This window comes from Pleurodeles waltl, chromosome 8 (genome assembly GCF_031143425.1).
Source record: "Pleurodeles waltl isolate 20211129_DDA chromosome 8, aPleWal1.hap1.20221129, whole genome shotgun sequence".
NCBI classification, from domain to species: domain Eukaryota; kingdom Metazoa; phylum Chordata; class Amphibia; order Caudata; family Salamandridae; genus Pleurodeles; species Pleurodeles waltl.
The window spans coordinates 1,539,474,223-1,539,500,388 of record NC_090447.1 but is presented as its reverse complement, the minus strand read 5'-3'; the positions used below and the strand labels follow the sequence as shown (position 1 = coordinate 1,539,500,388).

The 26,166-nt window shown below is 49.7% G+C and overlaps 1 protein-coding gene across 5 annotated transcripts in view; it reads left to right on the top strand.

Annotated features, from left to right (window-relative positions):
* LOC138248957 (kelch-like protein 9) overlaps positions 1 to 26,166 on the top strand; it is a 120,533-nt gene that overhangs the window by 55,793 nt on the left and 38,574 nt on the right. For 2 of the 5 annotated variants that reach the window (XM_069202995.1, XM_069202993.1), the window contains exon 2: positions 19,488 to 19,625. In XM_069202995.1, coding sequence (XP_069059096.1) covers positions 19,530 to 19,625 — 96 coding nt within the window. In that variant the 5' untranslated portion in view covers positions 19,488 to 19,529. Of the gene's footprint in view, positions 1 to 16,033; positions 16,348 to 18,371; positions 18,397 to 19,487; positions 19,626 to 26,166 lie in introns of those variants that run through there. The other 3 variants (XM_069202994.1, XM_069202992.1, XM_069202997.1) reach the window with 3 other exon arrangements.

Genomic DNA, 26,166 nt, shown 5'->3' with positions numbered 1-26,166 from the left:
TTTTTGAATGTCAGAAATGTATATTTGTGAATGTTGAGATGTTATATTGGTTTCACTGGTAATAATAAATAATTGAAATGGGTATATATTTTTTTTTGTTAAGTTGCCTAATAATTATGCACAGTAATAGTCACCTGCACACACAGATATCCCCCTAACATAGCTAAAACTGAAAACAAACTAAAAACTACTTCCAAAGATTTCAGCTTTGATATTAATGAGTTTTTTGGGTTCATTGAGAACATGGTTGTTGTTCAATAATAAAATTAATCCTCAAAAATACAACTTGCCTAATAATTCTGCACTCCCTGTAGTGGCATGTAGGGGGGCACAAATAAGGCCCCCCTATGCCACAAAAAAAAATTGAAAAATAACAAAAATTATACTTACCTGAACTTACCTGTACTTCACTGGGATGGGTCCCTCCATCCTTGGGTGTCCTCCTGGGGTGGGCAGAGGTGGCAGGGGGGGTCCCTGGGGGCAGGGGAGGGCACTGTGGGCTCATTTTGAGCCCACTTGTCCCTTAACGCCATCCCTGACCCAGGCGTTAAAAAGCGGCGCAAATGCGCCATTTTTGGCCACGCCCACTCCCGGGCGTCATTTTTGCCCGGGAGTATAAATACCACGTAAAGGCCTGGGAGTCATTTTTTAAGACGGGAACGCCTCCCTTGCATCTCATTAACGCAAGGAAGGGGTTCACGCTAAAAAATGACGCTCACTCCGGGCACTTTGGCGCCCGAAGCGTCTAACGCCATAGTATAAATATGGCGTTAGTTAGCGTTAGTTTAGCGTCGAATTTGCGTCGAAAAAAACGACGCAAATTCGGCGCAACCAGAGTATAAATACGGCCCTCAATGTGGCTGAACCGTGAGCCCGCCCGGGATGGGGCTTAATTGTTGACTCTCTCTTCATTCATCCCATAAAAGTAATTGGCTGGGACTCATTACATCGACCTGTGAATCTTAGGTTCAGCCTCTCCCATGCATTCCTCTGTCTTCTGCTCTGCTATGGTCAGTTGTACCCGGAGATTCACTGATGCCCTTTAACCTGTTGTCGTCATCGTAGCATTAGGGCTCCCGGGGCTTATGCTTTTATGTGTTTAACATTTCTGTCTATAGCTATTTTTGGCATCTTATTGATATTTATCCACATTTATTTTGTGTTGTGAGAATAAATGGAGTCATAAAATTTTATATTTTCACATTTATTTAACTCTTGGACCTGCCCTCATTCGTGGATGCGATGCCAGCCGCGTTTTAGCAAATTAAGCAGCACGTGTAACACAACCCTTCACCCAGAGGTACAAGGGTTGAATGTATGTTAATGTATACCTGTATTTAAGGACATCTCGTCCTGTTTTTTTTTAACTCCCCGTGCTTTTTATTTGCTCAGCTTTTGCCTGAAATTCATGAAACAGCCTGTGGAGTCTCTCACAAGAAGCACAGTTTTTAGTATTTGTCTGTTCTCAAAAATAAATACAGACAGGAAGCACATACGTTTTGTGTGCATTTATCTGTAAAAATCAGTAAAACTGGAATACTGGGGCCTTCGGTATGATTCACTTCCGGGTGGCGACCCTGTGCCTGACCGATGGTTTAAAGAAAGTGAACTCTGTCAAGGTGATGGGATGTGGCTCAGACTTCACACCTAGTCCTGTTTCTCAGTTCACACATCTCCAGAGCTGGCTTTTTAAAGCGATGTCCAATGCATTTCAAGCAGTGCACGCTGCCTACAGGCTTTGTCAACCATTCCTTACGTCCTGCTGTGCTGAGCTCTCTAAACTGTGCTGGAAGAACTGGGAAAGCCTTACCGGGTGAACGTGGGTGCTGATTTTATATTTTAGGTAGTTTCTTGTACTTTTCTTCGTTTTCTTTTCTGGTTATAGAATATTAACCGAAGAAAGAATCGTTGACTTTGGATGTATGTGGTGGTGGGAGTGGGGTCAGTGAGGTGCAGACGTTCATCCTTCTTGTGAGACCCACGCTCTGACGTGGATCGCAGCCGAAGTCCAGGGACATGTGGGGTAAGTGTGCCCCCCCCCCCCCCCCCCCCGGCACGCAGTGACGGTCACTAGTATGACGTCACAGGCCCAGCGCGTGCTGTTCCACCACCAAGGCCACTGCTGACGCCTCAGAGCACATTCAGCAGGAATCTCACCAGCAGCCTTTATCGTGAAGGGACCAACGCTGCTGTCCTCGCCCCTGTGACCGCTATAGCGCCTAGAGTGCTGCTGTCTTACTCCTGACGGACGCACTAAAGTCCTGCGGAGGATGACTCAGCCTTTTATCAGATCACTAGAAATAGATATAGGTTTAATTGATAAGCACGTGTCATTGCCCTGGACTGGGGGCATTAACAGCTCTAAATTGCCCACTCCACAGTTTTGGGACTGAGAACAATTTAAACAAGCATTTGCAATGCACTAGGGTCTCACATTTGTCGGAGTTACAGCTGTTCACAGTTGTAAACTCCCAACCGGATTTTTCTAGCATTAAAAAAAAAAAAACAGCGCGATCGCGCTGCTACAGTTCACATTAATAATAACTATCGGCAAAAGTGCAATTAACTGAGTAACAAAGTTGATAGTATGCGAAGCGCTGGACTTCTGCCCAGCGAAATTGCACTGCGAAAACAGAGAAAAAGTAGTCCACAAACCGAGCAAGCCTCGCATGTTTTCTGTACTTGGTCGCTGCGCTCGAGGAGGGCTAACCACGGAAAAGGCATGACGTACGCGTGCCTTCCTCTAATAAAAAGAAGCAGATTCTAACAGGCAAGCCAACTTGCCAATGAAAGACACCGACGTGACGTCGACGGGGCTCCGAGCCCTTTTCGAATACCTTAAGCATCTCGCTAGCGATACGCATGCGCTAGCGCATGCGACGCAGGCTCGACCCTAAAAAGTGTGATGGATAATTCATGTCCACGCTCCGCACTTTCAACAGCTGAGAAAAAAAGAAACCTGGAGCGTGAATGCCTGCGTCCCAGGCCTTCTGATTTGCTGATGATTCAATCAGGTATTTATAAAGCGCAGCTTATCACCCGGAGGGTCTCAAGGCACTGATCCATGCGCCTAAATGCCTAGCGCCTAATGCTTATGGGACAAGGGCCACTAGATTAGAAGTTAGTCGTCTTCTCTGATTACACAAAGGTATCACCTGTTCCAATAGTGCACCTCTGGGCTGAATGGTGCAATCTCAACAGACTTCCTTTGAGTACAAAAGGCATCTCTCATGTGTTGTGTGTTCACATTAGTGCACCTCTGCGCGGAATGGTGCAATCACAACAGACTTACGCAAAGTACAAAAGCATCTTTCATGTGTTGTGTGTTCACATTAGTGCACGGTGCAATCACAACAGACTTACGGAGAGTACAAAAGCATCTTTCATGTGTTGTGTGTGTGTTCACAAAGGCATCTTTCATGTGTGCGTGTGTGTGTTCACACTAGTGCACATCTGCCCGCGGATGAACCCTACATCCCTTCCCTTGAAGCCTCAGCAGTGGGCCTCGCAGCCTCCGCCCCTTTCATCAACAAACGCATGACCTTCCACCAACCCACCTGACACCTGTGGTGCGAATCCCTCTTCCTCGCGGACACCCGCGGCTCTGCCGAGGCAACAACAGAGGGCGCTCCTTCTCTCACCTGGCGGCCAAAGCCTGGAACGACCTCCCCTGCACCTCAGGAACGCTGCATCATTCTGGGAATTCAGTTAAGGACTCAAGACATGGCTGATCGAATGAAGGGAGCACCGCGAAGCAGAGAGCAACTCCAGCGCCTTGAGACCCTCACTGAGGATTTGCCGCGCTTTATAAATCCTGATTGATTTTAGTGTTTCCAATTACCAGACCCCCAGCTGAATCTGAGACTCATTACAAGGTCCCCTGTACAGGTGACCCCTGGAGGTACCACTCAGGGTAGCAGTGACTCCAGGAAGTGCAGACTCAGGGGGGACACCAGTGCCAACCTGGAGGTTCCTCTGAAATCTTCTGAGGAGTTTCTGAGTAACTGGTAATTATGCATCTGTCACCCATTTAGTGCTCATTTTGCAGCCATAGTTTCACCTGCAGATTTCGGCTGCTTCCATCCAGAATTCCCTAGTGAATCATTCCTGGTCTACAGACTGACTGCGGATCCTGTGACTCCTGATGGGGTGAATATCTCTGTTAATTGCCTCATTGGAGACTATACAAACCCCATAAGACTCTAACCCGCCATCCCTAGGAAAGCGCTCTCTTGGGAGATTTCCAGCCCCCCATCTTCCCTCCCTCCAGGCGCTTCTTCTCAGTTCCAAACAGTACAAAAGATCAGTTTTAATTTCTAACTCACCATCAAAATTTTGCCTTTAATTTTCACTCCTATCCTGAATGTGGGGTGGGGTGGGGAGCAGTGGGTAATGCAAACTGATGGGGCCTCCCTGCAGAAAGTAAGATGGGCCCCTAGAGTCTCTAATACATCACAAATATGTTTTGGCATAGATCTAAATGGGAACTCCCTGAAGGTTCAGGGCCCTGGGGAGGGGTGTCATGGATAACAGGAACCTCTCCTTAGGTGCTTGCAGCCCCCCCAGATACAGATGTTTATTGGGCTCAGACAACAGCCCAATCCTCTGTAGACACATATCAGCCGTTTGGTGAGGGGGGCTAGAGTGCCTTTGAGTTACAAGGCCTGATACCCTCCCCCAGGTGAATGTTGTATCACCTCACGGCAGGTACAGGTGACCAGGCGGGTAGAAGGAGCAGTCTGACCTGGGGACACAGACCGCCGCCATCTTAGCCACCTGCATTTACACCTGGAATCCAGGAGGCAGATTTATTATCTTTTCAGACAACGCAGCGACACAACGCGCTGCGCTGCATGAAAGGGAGACAGCAGAATGCACGATATTTACAAAGATAGGGCACATTTCTGCTGCCTCCATGCGCTGGTGCACTATGTGCTCCTAGCGGCAACGCAAGCAGCCTTTCACTACACACTTGCACTATCGTGCACGGGTGCCTGCGTCACGAGCAGGGTTGTTTTTGTGCAGTGAGGGACACATTCCTACATAAACATAACCCTTAAGGACATGTTCCTTTTTTTGTGTGTTATGTGGAATGCAGCACACGTGGAAAGTCAAGTAACGGGGAGAAATAAACATGTACCCCCTCCGTACGCCTCCGTTGAGTACGCGCACCATTCGGACGCGTTACCACAGCGGCACTGGAATAACTTCCAGAGTCGGGTTAACTCACTGACGTCAGAGGGATTGTGAAACCTCCAGGACTCACAAGGAACAAGTCCAGCACAGCGCCACACCCGTTCATCAGGAGAGCGGAAGAGTGTCACCCGTTCATAGGGAGAGTGGAAGGCTGTCACCCGTTCATCAGGAGTGCAGAAGGGTGTCACCCGTTCATGGGGAGAGTGGATGGCTGTCACCCGTTCATCAGGAGAGTGGAAGGGTGTCACCCGTTCATCAGGAGAGTGGAAGGGTGTCACCCGTTCATCGGGTGACACCAGGGTAACACAAGTCCTTAGTAAATCTAGCCCCAGGTTTGTATTCTACTGCGCACTTTAACAGATGCGCACACACACACACTTGACACACTTACCTGACGTCACATATCACATGCACACTCACCTCCCACCCGTAATTCACAGGCATGGAGGCAGATAACCCTGCTAAGGGACCCTGGGGCCTTTCATCTCGGGCGTGTTACAAATGGGGTTTCTGGTTGGCTAGGGTGTGCACCTAAGCCAGGCAGAACCCACCCACTCTAGTCAGGGCGAGGGGGTCACACACCCGGGATAACCCCTGCTCACCCCTTTGCTTGGCACGAGCAGTCAGGCTTATCCCATAGGCAATATGTAAAGTGATTGCACAACACACACAGCACACGTGACGCAATAGGTACACCACAGAGGAAACACAACAGCAAGTTATATAAAAAGAAACTGTATTGCACAAGACATCATTAGACCAAACGCAACATGTCAGAAATACCCGGGTACACAAGCAGTTGTCAGAACATTACACAGGTTACTAGTACTCTGCGAAAATAAGCAGTAGTCAGGTAAACATATAGGTCACTGGTTAGTCTGCACCATAAGCAGTATTCAGGTAAACATTGTTACCAAAAATGCACGTCATAGTAAACACATGTTACCAAAAATGCACGTCATAGTAAACACGTTACCAAAAATGCACGTCATAGTAAACACATGTCACCAAAAATGCACGTCATAGTAAACACATGTTACCAAAAATGCGCGTCATAGTAAACACATGTCACCAAAAATGCACGTCATAGTAAACACATGTTACCAAAAATGCGCATGCCATAGAAACCACATAACCATAACTGTCAGAACATCATCATGAAGCACATCCCTCCCAAGGCAGATTCTTATCATCCTCAAAGAAATGTGCATCCCTCCCCCGCAGTGTGCGAGCCACCCAAAAGCCCTTTGCATGCGAAGGTTGTAGTGCGTCCCTGCTTTTGTCGGAGGTGCCCACCCGTGAACCTAGGAGCTCCTGTGCTACTCTTACAACAGGGTGGTTCTGTTCCTTATACTGGTAGGACCAGGCCCTCGTCTAGGGTTGCCACCCCATCCTGCCACATGTGCCAAAAAAGAATCCCACTTAGGAAGGATACACACTCACTGATTTCTTTTGGGGGGAGATCTGACCCGGGACCTGTGTTCTGCTCCTCAGGGACCGGGGGACCCCAGTTTCTTCCTACCAAGGTGGCTTCAGACAAGGACAGCACGGCAGCTGCCTGCAAACCTGTGGTGCGGCTATGCCCAAGGGGTGGCACCAGCCGACTCCATCTACCCCCTAGGCCGCGACTCCACTACTCGAGTCTCCAGGCTCAAGACACGCAGGTTCTTCCTTCTGCCCAACCAGCAGAGGCTTCCTTCAGGCTCCTGCCGCGGCAGTGTTTACTCCAATGCAGGTGCCTGCCTGTGCCATGGGGGCACTCCTCAAGCTCTCCTTGCCCCAGGGGCACCACATGAACGTGCCTCGGCCGCGCTCGATCACTCTCGGCTGGCAGCTCCTCAAGACCCGACTGGGTTGCGGTGACCCACAGGGAGCTTCTCCCGCGCCAGAGGCAGACACTTATACAGCGCTCAACACAAAAGGCAAACGCTCCTCAGAGATGCCTTCAGCACTTCCCTCATGCTGGGACAACTAGAACGGCAAGGGGCTCTTCTTGCGCTAAGGAAAGTGGTTAGATGCAGCGCTCCCCAGCGCTGTGAGGCAGGAAAACTGCATGGGAATACGGGGCACACCACCCAGCCCATGGAGACAACAGATGGGGCACAGGGCTACAGGGCCCAAGCGAGCAAGCCAGCACAAAGGTTTGCAGACAGTGGCAGTTCCTCTTAGCGACCCAGCGGGCCACAGATCAGCACAGCAGCAGTCCAAAGGTGGTTCCTGGAAAGTCCCTCCAGCAGCATCCTGTGTCCAGTTCAGTAGTTCATTCATGTCTCTAAATGTGGGGGAAAACCCCTGTACTTATACTCATTTTGCACAGCTTCCACAATAAAGGGGGAGAAGGGGTTCCAAAGAATACTAACGGTTCCAGGAGAGTCCCCTCTCTCCTCTAGCACAGGCTCCAGACATCAGTGGGGAGTAAACGAGCCCTTTGTGTGAGACCAGGGCACAGCCTTTCCAAATGCAGGTGTGCCCCACCTCTCCCTCTCGCAGCCCAGGAACACTATTCAATATGCAGATGCACCTCTGTAACACCTCCACCCTCCCTGTGTACAGGCTGTCTGAAAAGTATGCACAAAGCCCAGCTGTCACTCTGCCCCAGACGTGAATTGGAGTCAGGCTGCAAAACACCAGAGTCATAAGCACAGAGAAATGCTCACTTTCTAAAAGTGCAAAAAGAACAGTTGATGGACTGAATGTAGATGAAATCCAACATTAATTCCCAGTCACAGATCTGGGTTTAATTAATCATTTTGTTTTGCTCTGGTGGCACAGCAAGCACAGGACCCATGTCTGGATGTACCCTTCCCATTTGGGGGTGACAAGTGCAAAAAGAACAGTTGATGTGTTGCCCTAAGTGGCAAGGGTATGCCCAGACGTGGGTCCCTTGCTCACTGTGCCACTGGATTCAAGCTAGCCTGGCTGATGAAGGGTGATACCCTGAAACCGGTCTCAGGATGCTTGTGTCTGGTCCAGGGAGGACCTGGCTTGGCAGTTCGGCTGGACTGTTCCCAAGAGGAACAGGGTCAAGACTGATTTGCATATGGCTGGGTCCAAACTGGGGTGGCATGGTGAGCAAAAGAACAATGGATTAAACCCAGATCAGTGACTGGGGGTGAGTGTTTGAAAAGTTTCAACACTCCGACCATCATCCTTTTGTGTTGCTAAACTTTCTAAAAGTGGCATTTCTATAATGGTAATAAAAATCCACCTACACCAGTAACAACCATTACAACCATACTAAACATGCCTATGCTACCCCTCATAGATTAGGCAATACCACCTAGACATAAGGCAGGGCATTTCCGAAGCAAACCTATGAACAAGGCAGCACTCACAGCAGTGATAAACCAAATAGGCTGTTTGTCACTACCAGGACAGGCCACTCAACTAGGCACATGTCCTGCCTTCTATATACATAGCACCCTGCCCATAGGGCTAGCTAGAGCCTACCTTGGGGTGACTTACATGTAGTAAAAGGGCAGTTCCAGGCCTGGCAAGTACATTTAGGTGCCAGGTCCCTGTGGCAGGAAACTGCACACGCAGGCCCTGCGCTAGCAGGTCTGAGACAGCTTTGAAAGGCTACTTCAGTGGATGGCGCAAGCAGCGCTGCAGGCCCAATAGTAGCATTTAATTTACAGGCACTGGTTATAGAGATACCACTGTACAAGGGACTTCCAGGTAAATTTAATGTGCCAATTAGGTGTAAGACAGTCATATCAAGTTTAGAGGGGAGAGCACCTGCACTTTAGCACTGATCAGCAGTGATAAAGTGCCCAGAGTCCTAGAGCCAACAGAGAGAGGTCAGAAAAAATAGGAGGAGGAAGGCAAAAAGTTTGGGGATGACCCTGCAAAAAAAGGCCGGGTCCAGCAGGGGGCCAGTAGGACCCTCCTCTGAAATGACCCGTCTCTCGACCAACATCACGCTGCCACCTCAGCCAGTCCCTTGACGGAACCTGGCTGGAGAGGGCAGGAGCCGCTCTCTTAGGATGGGCGCCCCCTGTCTGCTGACAGTGACCTCAAGGCACAGCTCTGCAGTCACACTCCTTCCCACCCTCTCCGCTTGCGTGATGATTGTTCACTGGGAGGAAAAAACAAAAACCAGAATGACTGCACAAGGAAATGGACATAGGCTCTCAAGAGTCACCTGTCCTCCTGACTAGCGGTTATTTATATGCTACCGGAAGACAGCTTCTCTCACTTCTAGTAACTATTTCACTCTACAGACTATGTACTATGCAGGGTTTCTCTGATTTTCTCCTCATCGTGTAAAAAATCCCTGGCATCCCTTTTCTGCGGGTCTAGTTAGAGCCATACCACTAAAAATTAGATACATATAATCTGAGAGGGACTGTGGAGATTTACACGCGTAGGTTTGTGAATTGCATTCTACAGAACTAATACCACGGTGGTACTACCTTACGTATTACAAATTAAAAAATTTGAGTTTGTGAATGGCATTTTACAGAAGTAGTACTACCTTACGTATTACAGATTATAGTTTGTGAGTTTGTGAATGACATTTTACAGCAGTAGTACTATCTTACATATTACAAACTACAGTTTACGAGTTTGTGAATGGCATTTTACAGAAGTAGTCCTACCTTATGTATTACAAATTACAGTTTCTGAGTTTGTGAATGGCATTTTACAGAAGTAGTAATACCTTACGTATTACAAATTACAGTTTGCGAGTTTGTGAATGGCATTTTACAGAAGTAGTCCTACCTTATGTATTACAAATTACAGTTTGTGAGTTGTGAATTGCATTTTACAGAAGTAGTACTACCTTACGTATTACAAATTACAGTTTGTGAGTTTGCGAATGCCATTTTACAGAAGTAGTCCTACCTTACGTATTACAAATTACAGTTTGTGAGTTGTGAATTGCATTTTATAGAAGTAGTACTACCTTACGTATTACAAATTACAGTTTGTGAGTTGTGAATTGCATTTTATAGAAGTAGTACTACCTTACGTATTACAAATTACAGTTTGTGAGTTTGTGAATGGCATTTTACAGAAGTAGTCCTACCTTACGTATTACAAATTACAGTTTGTGAGTTGTGAATTGCATTTTACAGAAGTAGTACTACCTTACGTATTACAAATTACAGTTTGTGAATGGCATTTAACAGAAGTAGTCCTACCTTACGTATTACAAATTACAGTTGTGAGTTTGTGAATGGCATTTTACAGAAGTAGTACTACCTTAAGTATTACAAATTAAATTTTGTGAGTTGTGAATTGCATTTTACAGAAGTATTACCACCTTACATATTACAAACTACAGTTTGTGAGTTTGTGAATTGCATCTTACAGAAGTATTACTACTGTGTTATTACCTTACGTATTACAAATTACAGTTTGCGAGTTTGTGAATGGCATTTTACAGAAGTAGAACTACCCGCCAGGAGCAGCCATGACCATCACGCTCAGTTCCTCATTCCCGGCCAGGGTCGGCCTCATTTATCCCGCCGCAGTGCGCGCAAGATTATTTTTGTGCAGGAAGGGACACATTCCTGCACAAAAACAATCCTGGGAGGCTTTTTCCTCCTGTGTGTTCTGCAGAATGCTGCATACATAGAAAGACAAAAACGAGGAGACATATTCCCGGTTTTACAAGTTCTTGTAAGTCTGGGAATGCGTCAAGAAGCATGGGAGTTGTGTGGGAAACCCCAGGCCAGGGCCATGGAGCGCCCCGCTAAGGCAGGGTAGGGTAACCCACGGCGCTGCATTGCCTTACTGTATATCTATGGGGCCATGAAAAACTGCGCAAAGTGGCTTCCGTGGTTCAGAAACCGGACTTAGCGCTTGCATGGCACGTGGTGCATGAGCGACGCAAGCCGGGTCATAAGTATGCTTCAACAGAAGAGGGAGGTGTAGGAGGGCCGGGGCGGGGTCAGCAGTGACCCTGTGCCATGGAGGCAAGAGACATCCCTGCCCACTCCAGGCTGCAACCATTCATGACACCCCCCCCCCCCACAACCCAGGTCAGAGCCTGTTGGGGGGGCGGAAGCGGGGAGGGGGGCAGACAGAGTGATTCCTGGGCACTGAAGGTCCCAGTGGAAGGTCAGTGTTGGGCGTGTCTGTGTCACCAGCAGGTCGGACGTGGATGGACCAGAGATGCTTCTCCTTTGAGGAGTGACATCAGTCCCAGCCGAGGACCCCACACTCCCTCTCTTCTGGAACACGTGGGGTGAGTGTGCAAGGGACCCCCTCTCTGACGGGGGGGGTCACTAGTATGACGTCACAGGCCCAGCCCAGCGCGTGCTGTTCCACCACCAAGGCCACTGCTGAGGCCTCAGAGCACATTCAGCAGGAGTGACTATCAGTCTTTATCCTGAAGGGGCCGACGCTGCTGGGTTCACCCCTGTGACCGCTATAGCGCCTAGAGTTGCGCTTCCCTACTCCTGACGCACACACTGGGGTTCTGCGAAGGACGACTCGTCCTTTTATCCTCCTGAGGCCAGCGTCCTAATGTCAACAACCGGCTTCAGGCCCTGTCAGTACAATGTCACATGTAAACAACACTAGTTAATGCCCGCTTTCTAAGGCTGCTGATTGGCTGGTCCAACCTCAGCATTAAACTGTGGGTGCTAATAGTGCCTTCTGGTGAAAGGTCCCACTGACAGTGCTTAATTTGTGCCGGTGGTTTCCGGTGCGGGCCGCCGGCACTTATTATTCTGCATCAAGCATTTAATGCGAGTAAAAGACACAGATGGGAAAGACGGAGGAAGAGAAGGAAAAAGACTCACAAAGGTAGAAAGCAGAAAGCTGCAAGAGTGAGCTGGGGGGCAGGGGTGCCTGTTAATGGATTGAAGAGGCCTGAGATGGCTTTAGGATTTTCCGTTCTTATTTACAAATTAAGCACTGAGGCAGTGTCTGCTGCTGGGTAGGCCAGATATATAATCATTGTTATTAACCATCTCAGGAGCGCTGTTTATTGTAGGTGGGAACACATTTTGCGAGAAGTGAAAAGCAGGGGGTTCTTTTCGCCCACAAACGCCGGGCACTCCGAATTTTATCTTCGGTTGTTGTGTCTCCGGGGCGAACCGTTTCAGTGAGATGCGAGACTAATGGACACCAGTTCGGATGACTGGACTAGTAGAACACCCGGGCATTTCAGTGGGCAGAGAGAGTAAGGGGGGCTTATGTACAAGCCCCCTGGCGCAGGGTAGCAGGTCATCTCGCTGTGCTGCCCAGTGGCACAGGGAAAGGGCAGAAATGCGCCACGTTTACAAGATATGGTGCATTCTTGTCCTCTCCCCCTGCGCTGGCGCAAAATGGGCAGCCTAGCGCCGACGCAGGCATCCTTGTACTATGGTGCAGGCGTGCCTGCGTCGCAGATATGATCGTTTCTGTGCAGGGAGGGGCTCCTTGCTGCACATGAAGGGTCCATGGAGGCTTTTTCCTTTTCCGTGTCTGCTGCAGTGTTGCTCACATAGAACAAATGAGGAAAAAGAAAGGTATTTCTCATCATTGCGCCTGCCCTGGGGAGGTGTAAGTCTGACGCATTCCCAGGTTTACAATGTCGTGTAAATCTGGGGATGTACCAGAACCCATGGGCGTTGCATGGGAAAACCCACCGCAACACACACGGAACGTGCCCTGACCCAGTGTAAGGCAGCGCAGTGACTTGCGCTGTGTTTCCTTACTCCATATCTATGAGGCCAGGAGAAGCCACGTAAAATGGCCGTAAGAGGTCTTGTAGACCTGGGCCTCCACAAAGCACCGTGGGAGATATCTATGAGGCCATGAGAAGCCACGTAAAGTGGCCGTACGAGGTCTTGTAGACCTGGGCCTCCACAAAGCACCGTGGGAGATATCTATGAGGCCATGAGAAGCCACGTAAAGTGGCCGTACGAGGTCTTGTAGACCTGGGCCTCCACAAAGCACTGTGGGAGATATCTATGAGGCCATGAGAAGCCACGTAAAGTGACCGTACGAGGTCTTGTAGATCTGGGCCTCCACAAAGCACCGTGGAAGGGTCATAAAAAGTGAGGCACCGGAAGCCCACGGGCTCGTAAATAAGACCCTAAGCCCCCCTGTGTATCGACCCCAAGGGGCTAGCCTAGAAGGGATGAACCAGGACTGTACTCAATGGGGCCTCACTGATCCTTTTTAGTGATACCAGGACACACATCACTGTCTATCCAAGGCACAGGGTGACATCACACTACAACGCTCACTCTTTGCATGAGTGTTTCACTAGAAGCAGTGTTAATCCCTTTACTGATCTTTGTGCCCCCGAACCTGTCTCTCCACTGGGAGATTCTAGATGCCAGTTTTAATGATTTGCGGCCCCCGTTTGGTCCTACATAAAGGACAGATAGTGAGGTCCTAAACCTGAAAGTTTTTTTCAGAATGTATTTGTATAGAAATCAGTCGTGGCTCGCTTTGCTCGTAAAGAGTGTGGCGGGTGCGACACGCGGGGGTTTGGGTGGGAGCGGGTTCTAAAAATTAATTAAAAAAAATAATAATAAACGGAAAACTTTCCTCGCTCCTCGCCGCTCCTCTCCTCCGTTGTTGCAGGCACAGGCTCCCACCTCAGAGCAGCGTTAGGATTGGCTGGGAGTGCCCAGACTGGGCGCTCCCAAGGAGACTGGGAGCCTGTGCAGGCTCTCGCCATCCAGCAACACGGAGAGACCCTACTGCACATGTGTGTTTGACTGGCCCGAGACGGCCGGCGAAACTCACAGCGCACTGAGGACGGTGCACTCCCCTCTGCTCGTCACCCCCAGTGCCCTGCCTCTTTCACAACAAAGTTTGTTATCCCTTCATTGTGAAAGGTTTTGCAGCTTTTGTTGCTGGTGGGGGGGGCGACGCTCCTCCGCCCCAACAGAGGAGCCGCCCCTGGTAGAAATTGATTGGAAACAATATCCTTTAATCAGGAAATCAGAGTGGAAAGCTGAGTTAAGGTACAGACGTAAATTAAAGAAGTCAGTAAAGTACAGATCAGCAAACAACAAAGTGTAAACTGGGAAAGAAACCGTCACGGATTCTCCTCTGGTGAGAAAAGCCTGTTACGTGCGCAGAAGAACACACTTTTATAGGGTTCTGAACAAAGGATTTCATACATTTATTACATTCGAACCAATCAGAACTAAACAGAGAGAAACAATTTCAGGTGAATAAATTAAGAAAATCTGTCATAATTCTACATCGTGGTGCCTCTGGGGCAATGGAGCCGGGAGAACATGAAAGCACCCCCCACTTTGAGCCAAAGCTCGTATGGCACCAAGCAAGGGAAGCACGTCATCACGACCCTCCCCAGAACAGCTTGTTTGTCTCTCCCATCCAAGCATCTACCCATTCATCCTTTCATCCACCCACTGATAATCCCCATTTCACCTTACATTCTGTTATCCGTTCAGTCTTTCATCGAACAGTCTGTCACCATTCCATTCATCCATCCACCTATCCATACCCAAACCTATCCCTCTATCTTCAAACCTCTCCATCAAACATAATCATTCTTTGACTCAGTCATCCATCCTTTCACTCATCCACCCCCCTTTCATCCATTCATGCACCCACTCATGCTCTCAGTCATCCATCTGCTCATCCATCCATCCTTCCACTCATCCATTCTTTCACTCCATACATCCATCTAGCTCTGTTTTGCTCATCCACACGTTCACTCAGCCATCCATCCTTTCACTGACCAATCCACCCTTTGACCCATCTATCCACTCATCCATCAATCCATTTACCCTTTCACTCATCCATCAGCCCTAGAACTCATTTGTCCATCCATTCACCTTTCCACTCATCCATGCGCACTTTCATGCAGCCATTCATCTACCCTCCCTTTCACTCATCCATCTATTCTTTCACTCATCCATCCTTGTATCCATCGTTTCACTTATTCATCCATCTACCATTTCACTCAGTCAGTCCATCCATTCATCCATCTATCTATCCATCCACCATCCATTCATTTACTCTGACTGATGAGGCGCCTATTCTAGGGGATGCCACCTTTTGCTCCATCAGATGTCACTCTACTGGAAGAGCAAGGTAGAACCTTGAGGTAGTACAAACTGTGAAGTTTGTTGTCCTTGTCGATGAAGCACATTCAAACTTTATCTAACTGAGACTTGAAATGACGAGTTTATCCACATGATGCAGTGAAACATCACAAGATGGAGTCTGAGGCCCAAAATCTTTGTGTTAGACAAAGGGCCTGATTAGAGTTGGGCGGATGGGGTTACTCCATCATACATGTGGCGGCCATCCTGTGCGCCGTATTACATCCCAAAATCGTAATATGGTGGCTGAGATGCCTGTCGCGTTTGTAACGCAGTAACCCGTCCTCTAAACTCTCAATAAGGCCCAAAGTCTGTTGTAGATTCCGGCTTTCCATAATACTGCCACCTAACTTTTCAGAAGTTTTTTTAATTATATTTCATGAATTTCTGTACCAAGAACTAAGGGATGAATGTGTTAAAGGGTTTTAAATTGAAAAGCCTGGGATTCCTAAAATCCAAGGCCTGATTTAGACTTCTGCAGATGGGTTACTTCCTCACAGCGGAGACAGATATCTCATCCGCCGCAATTTAAATACCATCAGGTCCTGGGGGTGTTAAAGATTTCTGCGGACCCATCGGTCACCATTGTTATGAAAACTAAATCAGGCCAAAAGTTCAAGTTTTCACTTTTGCAAAGTAATAACATTCAGAGATCGGCTCTACCCAGGTCTGGGTTGGATGCTGTGGTCCGCACCCCCCGCCGGCTCCAGAGGGGGCTCCCCTCCATCCTGAGGGCTCAGGCAGGGGCTCCTTGGCGTTATACCAGCATGGACTGAGGTGCTCCCCGAATCCCGGAGTGACACGTGACCCGGAAGTAGAGGAGGGGGATGCTGTGGTCTGCTGTGGTCTGCTGTGGTCTGCCGTGGTCCATGGGATGATGGCTGCATGCGAGGTGCGGGGATGAAGCTTCCTAGAAGTGCCCTCTCTGCAGGGTGTCCAGGCCTCCCGGACCTGCCGGGACAGTCCCGCTCTTCCACCCCTCGTCCGGCGGACTTCGGGGAGTTCAGCTCAGGCCCCGGCTGTTAGAGCGGGTGGACTGAAAACGGTGGGAGGCGCCTTTCTATGGTTAACAGAGCTGGGATGGGCAGCAGCTGTTATAAGAAAGCGATTTAATCAACAGGCATGATACTGGCTTTAAAATAGCATTTTATTTAAGTTCTTAGCGCCTCTGCGTTAACATTATGCTGATGGGCGCTGTTATTCTGCGCGCCGGGTTGAAGTACAATAGTAGTCCTTCTTTTGTTTTGTGAAATGGGCTGTGTTTTTAACTTTAAACTCTGGTCACCCCCCTCTCTCTAATGCCTTCTTGGGCTCGGCTCCTGAAACGCGGTGCCCACTCCCCCCACACTTCTGTTCCGTCACATAGTGCTTAGAAGAACTTCTCTTGGCCCTCACTTCACTCCCTCTTTAGCCAGACCCTCCCTGGCGAACTATGAGACCCCCGGCTCTCCCTTCCCTTACTTCCGCCCTCTGCCCCATGTGACACTGCCCGGGGTCTCTGGGCTCCAGGTATGTGACCCCCTCCCTGCCCCATGTGACACTGCCCGGGGTCTCTGGGCTCCAGGTATGTGACCCCCCTCCCCCATGTGCCACTGCCCGGGGTCTCTGTGCTCCAGGAGTGTGACCCCCTCCCCTGCCCCATGTGACACTGTCCGGGATCTCTGGGCTCCAGGAATGTGACCCCCTCCCCTGCCCCATGTGACACTGCCCAGGGTCTCTGGGCTCTAGGAATGTGACCCCCTCCCCTGCCCCATGTGACACTGCCCGGGGTCCCTGGGCTCAAGGAGTGTGACCCCCTCCCCTACCCCTTCTGACACTGCCCGGGGTCTCTGGGCTCTAGGTATGTGATCCCCCTCATCTCCCCCATGTGCCACTGCTCGGGGTATCTGGGCTCCAGGTATGTGAACCCACTCCCTGCCCCATGTGACACTGCCCGGGGTCTCTGGGCTCTAGGTATGTGACCCCCTTCCCCTCCCCCATGTGACACTGCCCGGGGTCTCTGGGCTCTAGGTATGTGACCCCCCTCCCCCATGTGACACTGCCCGGGCTCCAGGTATGTGACGCCCCTCCCCTCCCCCATGTGACACTGCCCGGGGTCCCTGGGCTCTAGGTATGTGACCCCCCCCCCTTCTCTGCCCCATGTGACACTGCCGGGGTATCTGGGCTCCAGGTGTGTGACCCCCCTCCCCTGCCCCATGTGACACAGCCCGGGGTCCAGGTATGTGACCCCCTCCCCTGCCCCATCTGACACTGCCCGGGGTCCCCCTGCCCCATGTGACACTGCCCGGGGTCTCTGGGCTCCAGGTATGTGAACACCCTACCCTGCCCCATGTGACACTGCCGGGGTATCTGGGCTCCAGGTATGTGACCCCCTCCCCTCCCCCATGTAACACTGCCCGGGGTCTCTGGGCTCTAGGTATGTGACCCCCTCCCCTGCCCCATGTGACACTGCCCGGGGTCTCTGGGCTCTAGGTATGTGACCCCCTCCCCTCCCCCATGTGCCACTGCCCGGGGTATCTGGGCTCCAGGTATGTGACCCCCTCCCTGCCCCATGTGACACTGCCCGGGGTCCCTGGGCTCAAGGAGTGTGACCCCCTCCCTGCCCCATGTGACACTGCCCGGGGTCTCTGGGCTCCAGGTATGTGACCCCCCTCCCCTCCCCCATGTGACACTGCCCAGGGTCCGTGGGCTCAAGGAGTGTGACCCCCTCCCCTACCCCTTCTGACACTGCCCGGGGTATCTGGGCTCAAGGAGTGTGACCCCCTCCCCTACCCCTTCTGACACTGCCCGGGGTCTCTGGGCTCCAGGAGTGTGACCCACTCCCTGCCCCATGTGACACTGCCCGGGGTCTCTGGGCTCCAGGTATGGGACCCCCTCCCCTGCCCCATGTGACACTGCCCGGGGTCTCTGGGCTCCAGGTATGGGACCCCCTCCCCTGCCCCATGTAACACTGCCCGGGGTCTCTGGGCTCCAGGTATGGTACCCCCTCCCCTGCCCCATGTAACACTGCCCGGGGTCTCTGGGCTCCAGGTATGTGACTCCCCATCCCCTATGTGACACTGCCCGGGGTCTCTGGGCTCCAGGAGTGTGACCCCCTCCCCTGCCCCATCTGACACTGCCCGGGGTCCCCCTGCCCCATGTGACACTGCCCGGGGTCTCTGGGCTCCAGGTATGGGACCCCCTCCCCTGCCCCTCTTCTTCCCACATCATCAGCTCCGCACTCCCTGGGTATTGAATGGACCCCACAGTTCTGCCCCATCCCCGGGGCACCCAGCTCTGCGGCTTCTCACCCCCGGGGGGAAGACAGCTCAGTGAGCTGCACGTTCACCTCTGCACTATCAGTGACCCCCAGCTCATGAGTGACAGCCGCCTGTCCTATGAGTACCATGAGGGGTTAACAGTAGCACCTCCCACCCACAGCGCTTAGAAACGGCTGAAGCGTCGTATTAGGAGCTACAGGATAAAAGAAGCGAGCCTGGACCGAGTTTAATAAGACTTTTAATACATAAGTAATCACTGCAGGGCATCCCCAGGCACTAGGCGCTATGTACATGCATTTACAAGACAATACTGTGCGAATAAAGGAAGTTGTAAACTTGTACATTTGCATGTTCATTCAACTGAGAGGCGCACACTCATGCTTTCATGGCTGTCAAACTGCCACATGTGACAACCGTTCACCCACTGGGATATATGAGCTTTATGTCACACATAATATATGCTGACATATGACGTTACTTAAGGAAATGTCCTGTTTTGTGATTCCCGTTGCTGCCCAGCTGTTGCCCTACAATTCATAAACACAGCATGGACGGCCAATTAAAAGGAACCAGAATTTCTGTATTTTTCAGCTTTTAAAAATGAGTACAGATAGGAAGCATATTGATTTCTGTCTGCGTTTATCTGTAAAAATGGAAAACTGGGAGCCTTCCTCAAACGCTGCCTGTGTGTTGATAGCACTCTCAAGCAGGCTCCCATGGACGCCATTTCATGCCAGGCACCAGATGGATCTGTGGGGTAACAAAGGCCCCCGCAGCGGGAGGGGGTGGGGCGAGCTCCAAGGGGCCCACTCAGCACAGTACACTTTTCACGGGCGACAGGCCCTTTACTGGGTCCATGGGGAAGCCCCCCGCCCCCCTCCAGGTACTTTACAAGGGGGTCCCCAAAAGTTTTGTAGCGCAACTGAGATGGATGAGTGATTTACCCACTTCCCAAGGCTTTCAGTGCTCACTTTCTTCTGTCTGTACCCTTCCATCCTAGAGGGACCAGAGGAAGCTCTCCTCTCCTGGCGCAGGAGACACCATGGCGGCCGCCAGCCAGGGGGAGCCCTCGTCCTTCCTGACTGAAGGGGAGACCAGGCTTTTCACCTGCTGCCAGCACCCCTCCGCCGTCCTCCAGGTAAGGGGCTGCAGCGCCTTAGACATCTCACCACTCACTGTTTTAATAGCTGAATGGCTTCGAAGCGCTGTACGCACTTAAATACTCTTTTTTGTCCTCAGTCGGTAGATGCGAATGTGCTGATGCAATGGAAAAGCAGTGGGTTCTGGTATTGGATCAGTCGTATAGCGCTTCATACCCTCTTGTGGGCACTGAAGCGCGCTTTCAGAGGGGTAGCATGGCACACCGTAGAGGAGTGTCGTGGTTGTTGTGATCCTGTATGTCAAGAGTTTTGGTGCTATAGTGAGTGACCAGAGAGATGTTCCTGTAAAGACTTGTGATGGATGAAGACGTGAGAGGTGGACGCAGCGCCTAGCAGTGTGATGGATGAAGAGGTGAGAGATGGGCGCAGCGCCTAGCAGTGTGATGGATAAAGATGTGAGAGATGGGCGCAGCGCCTAGCAGTGTGATGGATAAAGATGTGAGAGATGGCCGCAGCGCTTAGCAATGTGATGGATTAAGATGTGAGAGATGGACGCAGCGCCTAGCAGTGTAATGGATGAAGGCATGAGAGATGGGCGCAGCGCCTAGCAGTGTGATGGAGGAAGATGTGAGAGATGGGCGCAGCGCCTAGCAGTGTAATGGATGAAGGCATGAGAGATGGGCTCAGCGCCTAGCAGTGTAATGGATGAAGGCATGAGAGATGGGCGCAGCGCCTAGCAGTGTGATGGAGGAAGATGTGAGAGATGGACGCGGCGCCTAGCAGTGTAATGGATGAAGGCATGAGAGATGGGCTCAGCGCCTAGCAGTGTAATGGATGAAGGCATGAGAGATGGACGCAGCGCCTAGCAGTGTGATGGAGGAAGATGTGAGAGATGGACGCAGCGCCTAGCAGTGTGATGGAGGAAGATGTGAGAGATGGGCGCAGCGCCTAGCAGTGTGATGAATGACGACATGAGAGATGGGCGCAGCGCCTAGCAGTGTGATGGAGGAAGATGTGAGAGATGGGCGCAGCGCCTAGCAGTGTGATGGAGGAAGATGGGACAGATGGGCGCAGCACCTAGCAGTGTGATGGATGAAGATGTGAGAGATGGGCGCAGCGCCTAGCAGTGTGATGGATGAAGATGTGAGAGATGGGCGCAGCGCCTAGCAGTGTGATGAATGACGACACGAGAGATGGGCGCAGCGCCTAGCAGTGTGATGGAGGAAGATGTGACAGATGGGCGCAGCGCCTAGCAGTGTGATGGATGAAGATGTGAGAGATGGGCACAGCGTCTAGCAGTGTGATGGATGAAGACGTGAGTGATGGGCACAGCAACCTAGCAGTGTGATGGATGAAGACATGAGAGATGGGTTCAGCGCCTAGCAGTGTAATGGATGAAGGCATGAGAGATGGGCGCAGCGCCTAGCAGTGTGATGGATGAAGACATGAGAGATGGGCGCACAAATAGGTAGGGATTCACCTGTACAGATTGCATACATTATTCCTGACACAGGGGGCATGTGGTGCAAGGCGTCGCCGAGTGACGCAATGCAAGTATTACACCACTTTGTAAATATGGTGTGGCAGAAAAGCCACCTTAGCGTAAAAACAATCATGCTATGGCCGCGCTTAAGTGGCGCAAGGGGCTTGTAAATATGCCTTTTGGTTTCTCAAAAAATGTGCTTGCTAGTCTTGCCACTCCCTCAGTGTGCTCTTTCCATGTGCCAAATTAATTTGATGGGTCATCTAGTTCAGTCAAATTATCAAAAATCTTCTGCCCCTCATGTCCTAAATGGCTAAATATGAGTGCCATTTTATGATCGAGTTCAAACATTGTAGCATCAATTACAATTAAATGGTTTTCAAAACTGCGAAACCAATGTTTCCAAATCAGGAGGTGGTTTTCCTGGGTTCCGTAAGAATGGCGTTAATTGAGAATACTGTGTCATATTTGGAGCTGCGGTGGTTTAATATAGGAGAGAAAGCTTTGTAGATACAACCTAAAACTGGTTTCCAGTAGTATGCTGGCAGAGTAACCCAGAACAAAGAACAAATAAATAATTGAAACTGCAGTACCCACAAATGTTGATGGGTTGTGCCTGTCATCGATATCAGCCTGATTGTAAATGCGGTGACGGGCTGCGTATACAAGGTATGCCTGTCATCAATGCTATTCCTCCCACGAACTACTAATGAGGCGTATGCTCGAGAAATCATGGTTACTGGCTTGGGTACAATGTAACCTTACCTAAGATGGCCGCCCCCACATCGCGCAATGTGATTTCTAAGGTGAGTTGGGCTTGTTATGTGGTCTCCTGTATTATCGACGTCACATGCATGCATGAACAGTGTTGCCAGATTGGGCTAGATCACGCACAATTGGGCTATATTCTTTCCAGTTATGCAGGAAAAATTGGTTCATGCGGGTTGCACCCTGCAAGAATGAGAGAAGGTATACAGTTTGCAAGAGCAAAAATTCTGCGCTTACCACTTCTGTAAGACTGTCCAGCCACAAATATCCATCTACTTCTCTATCTACTGCTTGCCACTGCCAAGTCTTCCTTAAAGTAGCGAAATTGGGCTACTTTGGGCTACTTTTTCGTTGGCTTTGGGCTTGAGAATGCTCTAAAAATCTGGCAACACTGTGTGTGAACATCAAGGGCATGTGCACAGCACAGCAAACGCCTCGCGCCAATCGCACGTGCACTGCAATATCATTTCTATAGCCTCTCTAGGAAATAGCCACAACACAAATACCTGACGACGATGATCCTCCTGCTCGGAAAATAAAGTCAGTTCGTGAAGCAGGATGGCGTCGGAACGACAAAAGCGACGCAGAGTAGAAAGTTGCATGTGCCGGTGGGCTACTTTTTTTTCCTTTCGTCGCCAATTTCTGTGGAGAACTTGGACACAGGAGAAAGAGTGGTAAGCTGAGAAGGTTTTATTTTTATGTTCAGTATTAGAGAGCCCAGGACCAGGTCTACATCCTTCAAGCACCACAGCCAACTCCTTCCAACTGACTAGCGGCACAACGGACCCGAACCTGGAACGCCAGCTGTTTTAACCAATAATACTACACATTCTACCTAGTGCGTACATCTCGTGATACCCTCTGGTGTGCATCCTGGTGCCACAAGACATCTGTCCATGCAGACTACCAGGGGTTAATCAGAGAAGGCCCAGAAGTCAATATGGCAACACACACAAGGCAGAGATGCTGTCGACTGAATAAAATGATGTCAGAAAGGCAGGGATGCTTGCTCCTACCGCTGGACATATACACCTCATGGACGAGGAAAGAAGTGCAAGAGGAATGAAGCTCGACACTCTGAGCACAGTGCATAGATCTTCGTCTCATTGAAATTGTCTGAGAGGCAGAGGTGGGCACAGTGGGGCATATTTACAAGAGGCTTGGGCCGCTGGAGCGCCCCTTTTTGTGAAGCTCTGGCAGTGGAAGCCTCTCAGCCATGTCTATGAGGCCACGCAAAGCCACTTTGCGCAGCTTCTCATGGTCTCATAGTTATGGAGTAAGGCAAGTTGCTGCATTGCCTTACTCTCCACCAGGGGGCGTCCCATGGACGTAGCAGTGGGTTTTCCCACGCAACACCCTTGGATTTTGATGTTGCTCAGATCTACAGGAGCCTGTAAACCTGGGGCGGTGCCAAAGCCTTACTCCTCCGCGGAGCAGGTGTAACAAGGAGAAATATTTTAATTTCTCCTCGTTTTTTCTTCTTTCCATGTATGCATACATGTATGTAGGAAAACACCTCTCAGGATTGTTTTCGTGCAGGAAGGGGCCCATTCCTGCACAAGAACAATCCTGCATGCAACAAAGGCACCCTTGTGTGAATGTGTAGATGTTTCATTTGATACTTTTAATAGGTTATCAAAATGGAAGTCTTAAATAACACATGATGCAGCATATTTACAAGCCACCTTGTGCGGTCCTAGCGTCATTTTTATTGTCGCTAAGGCGGCATTAAGGAGACCTTTCTCCTGCGCCATATTTACAAAGTGGCGCAATGCATGCTTTGCACCACTTTGTAAACCCTTGCACCACATTATGCCTGCGTCAGGCATAATGTGTGCAAGGGGGGCGTTCCCAAGCAGGGACACCTAAAAAATGGTGCAGTGAAATATACAACATTTGACTGCGTCATTTTTTCTGTCATTTTTAGTGCCTGCTCAGAGCAGGCATTAAAATGACGCGCCCATATCAATCTATGGGCCTCCCTGTGCTGTGCTGCACTGGTGTCAGAATGTTTGATGCAAGTGCAGCAAAGCGCCACAATAGCATAAAAAATATTGATGCTATTGTGCAAACAGCTGCCATGGTACGCTGTATTATAAATACGGCGCAACCCTGGTGCTGTTAGGTGGTGGTAGGGGGACGCAAGAAAAGTGGCGCATCGGGACCGATCACTTGCTCATCTCCTGTGGATCACACGTGGGATTAACAGAGGTAGGAGCTTGGAATTTTAAATATGAAGTAATTGAGTTTAAAAAGTCTAATGGCAGGATGGATTTGAAAGCCAAAGCATCCGTTAAACTAAAAGAAACGCTGATGGCATTAGTAGGAGATCAGCAGCCTTCCTTTTCAGACCCTCTGGCAATGCATGGAATCAGCGTCAACATTTTAGTCTCAGCCTGTAAAATAAATAATAATCTCTCCTTTCGGAGGGGACCATGTCTGCATCTGGCACGAGGCCTAAACAGAGAAATAAATAAATTAGTAAGGACATCATTTCTACAATTCTCAGTAGAGCGGAGACAATTAATGTATCTTCTTAAGAGGAGAAGAACAGGATAAGATGTACTTCAGGAAAAGATAAGGAAGACCTTATCTGTGTTCATGTAAAAGCGGCAGCTTTCCGGAGGGACTCTAGAAGATACTGGGACATCATCGCTGATAGCCGAGGCACCAGAGCGAAGTCTCTTCCAGTTCCTATAAATGACACTGTATGGAGACCATACCTTGAAGGTCTGGATTCTGCAAACACAGAGTCTCTCCCCCCTCTGTAGCAACCTTCTCTTCTTCCACAATATGTTATGCTCCCTCCATGAGTGAGGTTGCAGGGATTATTAAGAGAATGAGATCCTCAGGGGCACTGGGCCCTGATGAAATTCTGATGACACTCCTTAACAAGCATTTTCAATGCAACGGGTCTCGCATTTCCTCGAGTTAGAGCTATTAGCGTTGTAATTCAAAAAAACGCACCGCGATCGCGCTATTTAAAATGCAGATCGATCGCGCTGCGTGGAAAATAAACAGATAAAGTAGTCTGGACACCATGTTAAAAACTTCGAGCCTCGTATGTTTTCAGTAGTTTATCGTTGCTGTGTAGGTGGGCTAAACACCAGAAAAGGCATGATGTATGCATGTCTTTCACAAATAAAAGCAAGCGGATTTTAAAAGGCAAGCCCATGAACCAATGTAAGTGACTGACGTGGCCCGGGCGTGGTTGGAAGCCCAAAGAGAGATTACAGAATGGACGGAGCGCTTTGCGCTCGCCCATAAAAAGAAACCCTTGTTGCAGGCCGCCTATTTTACACCCCTTTTCTCCTACTGTTACCAGTATGGAGTTACTTTCCCCTCCCCGTCTGGAAGCATTTTAATCCCCCTGCATAAAAATGGATCTAGGCATCTCCCTGGTAATTATCTCTAAATAGCCTTATTACATGTGATGGGGAAAGTGCTTGCTAGGAGTGCATTGGAGCACCTCACCGAGTGGGTGGTAGAAGGAAAAATCCTCCTCATTGAGCAAGCCGGCTTTAGGAAAAAACATTGCATATTAGAGAATATCTGCATGTTGAAGCTCTTTGCTGAATGTACACTGTAATTAGAGGCGTTGGTGTGTATGGGCCTGATTACAGTCTTGGCGGATGGGATAATCCATCTCCAAAGTGATGGCTATCCCGTCCGCCATATTACAAGTTCCTTATATCCCATGGAACTTGTAATACAGCAGATGGATATCCGTCACACTTGTGACTCAGTATCCCTTCCACCAAGATCGTAATCAGGCTCTATGTGGCATTCGTAGACTTTTCAACGGCTTTTGATAGGGTAGATTGACCATTACTGTGAAAAAAACTGAAGAAGTTGTGTATGCTTGACACCCATCTCGCATTAATAATCGCCCAGCGTTCTTCTGCCTCGCGCCAACTGTTACCAGGAGATGACTGAGGATTATCTGCGGGTGTCTCAACAAAAATTGGGCAGAAGCAAGAGTGTCTGTTGTCCCCACTGCCTTTTTGTTTCTATACATCGGACCTCCCTAATTGTTTTGATGCAAACACAGGAGATGCTCCGAAAAGAGGTAGCCATGTTTTTCCATGTCCGACGTATGCAGATGACTTTGCAAGTTTGGATCCAACACCGAAGGGCTTGAAATATAAGTTGGTCTTCCTCCAACAGTATCTGAAAATCAATGTTTCTAAGTAAGATTTTGATCTTGAAAAGTAGAAAGTTTGTGAAGTTCAGTAATTATGTATGGAGTGTAGGCTCAGAGAAATTGGGGACTGTAAAATCACATTCCTATTTAGGGAAGGTTATTAGATAAAGCCAATATAAATTAT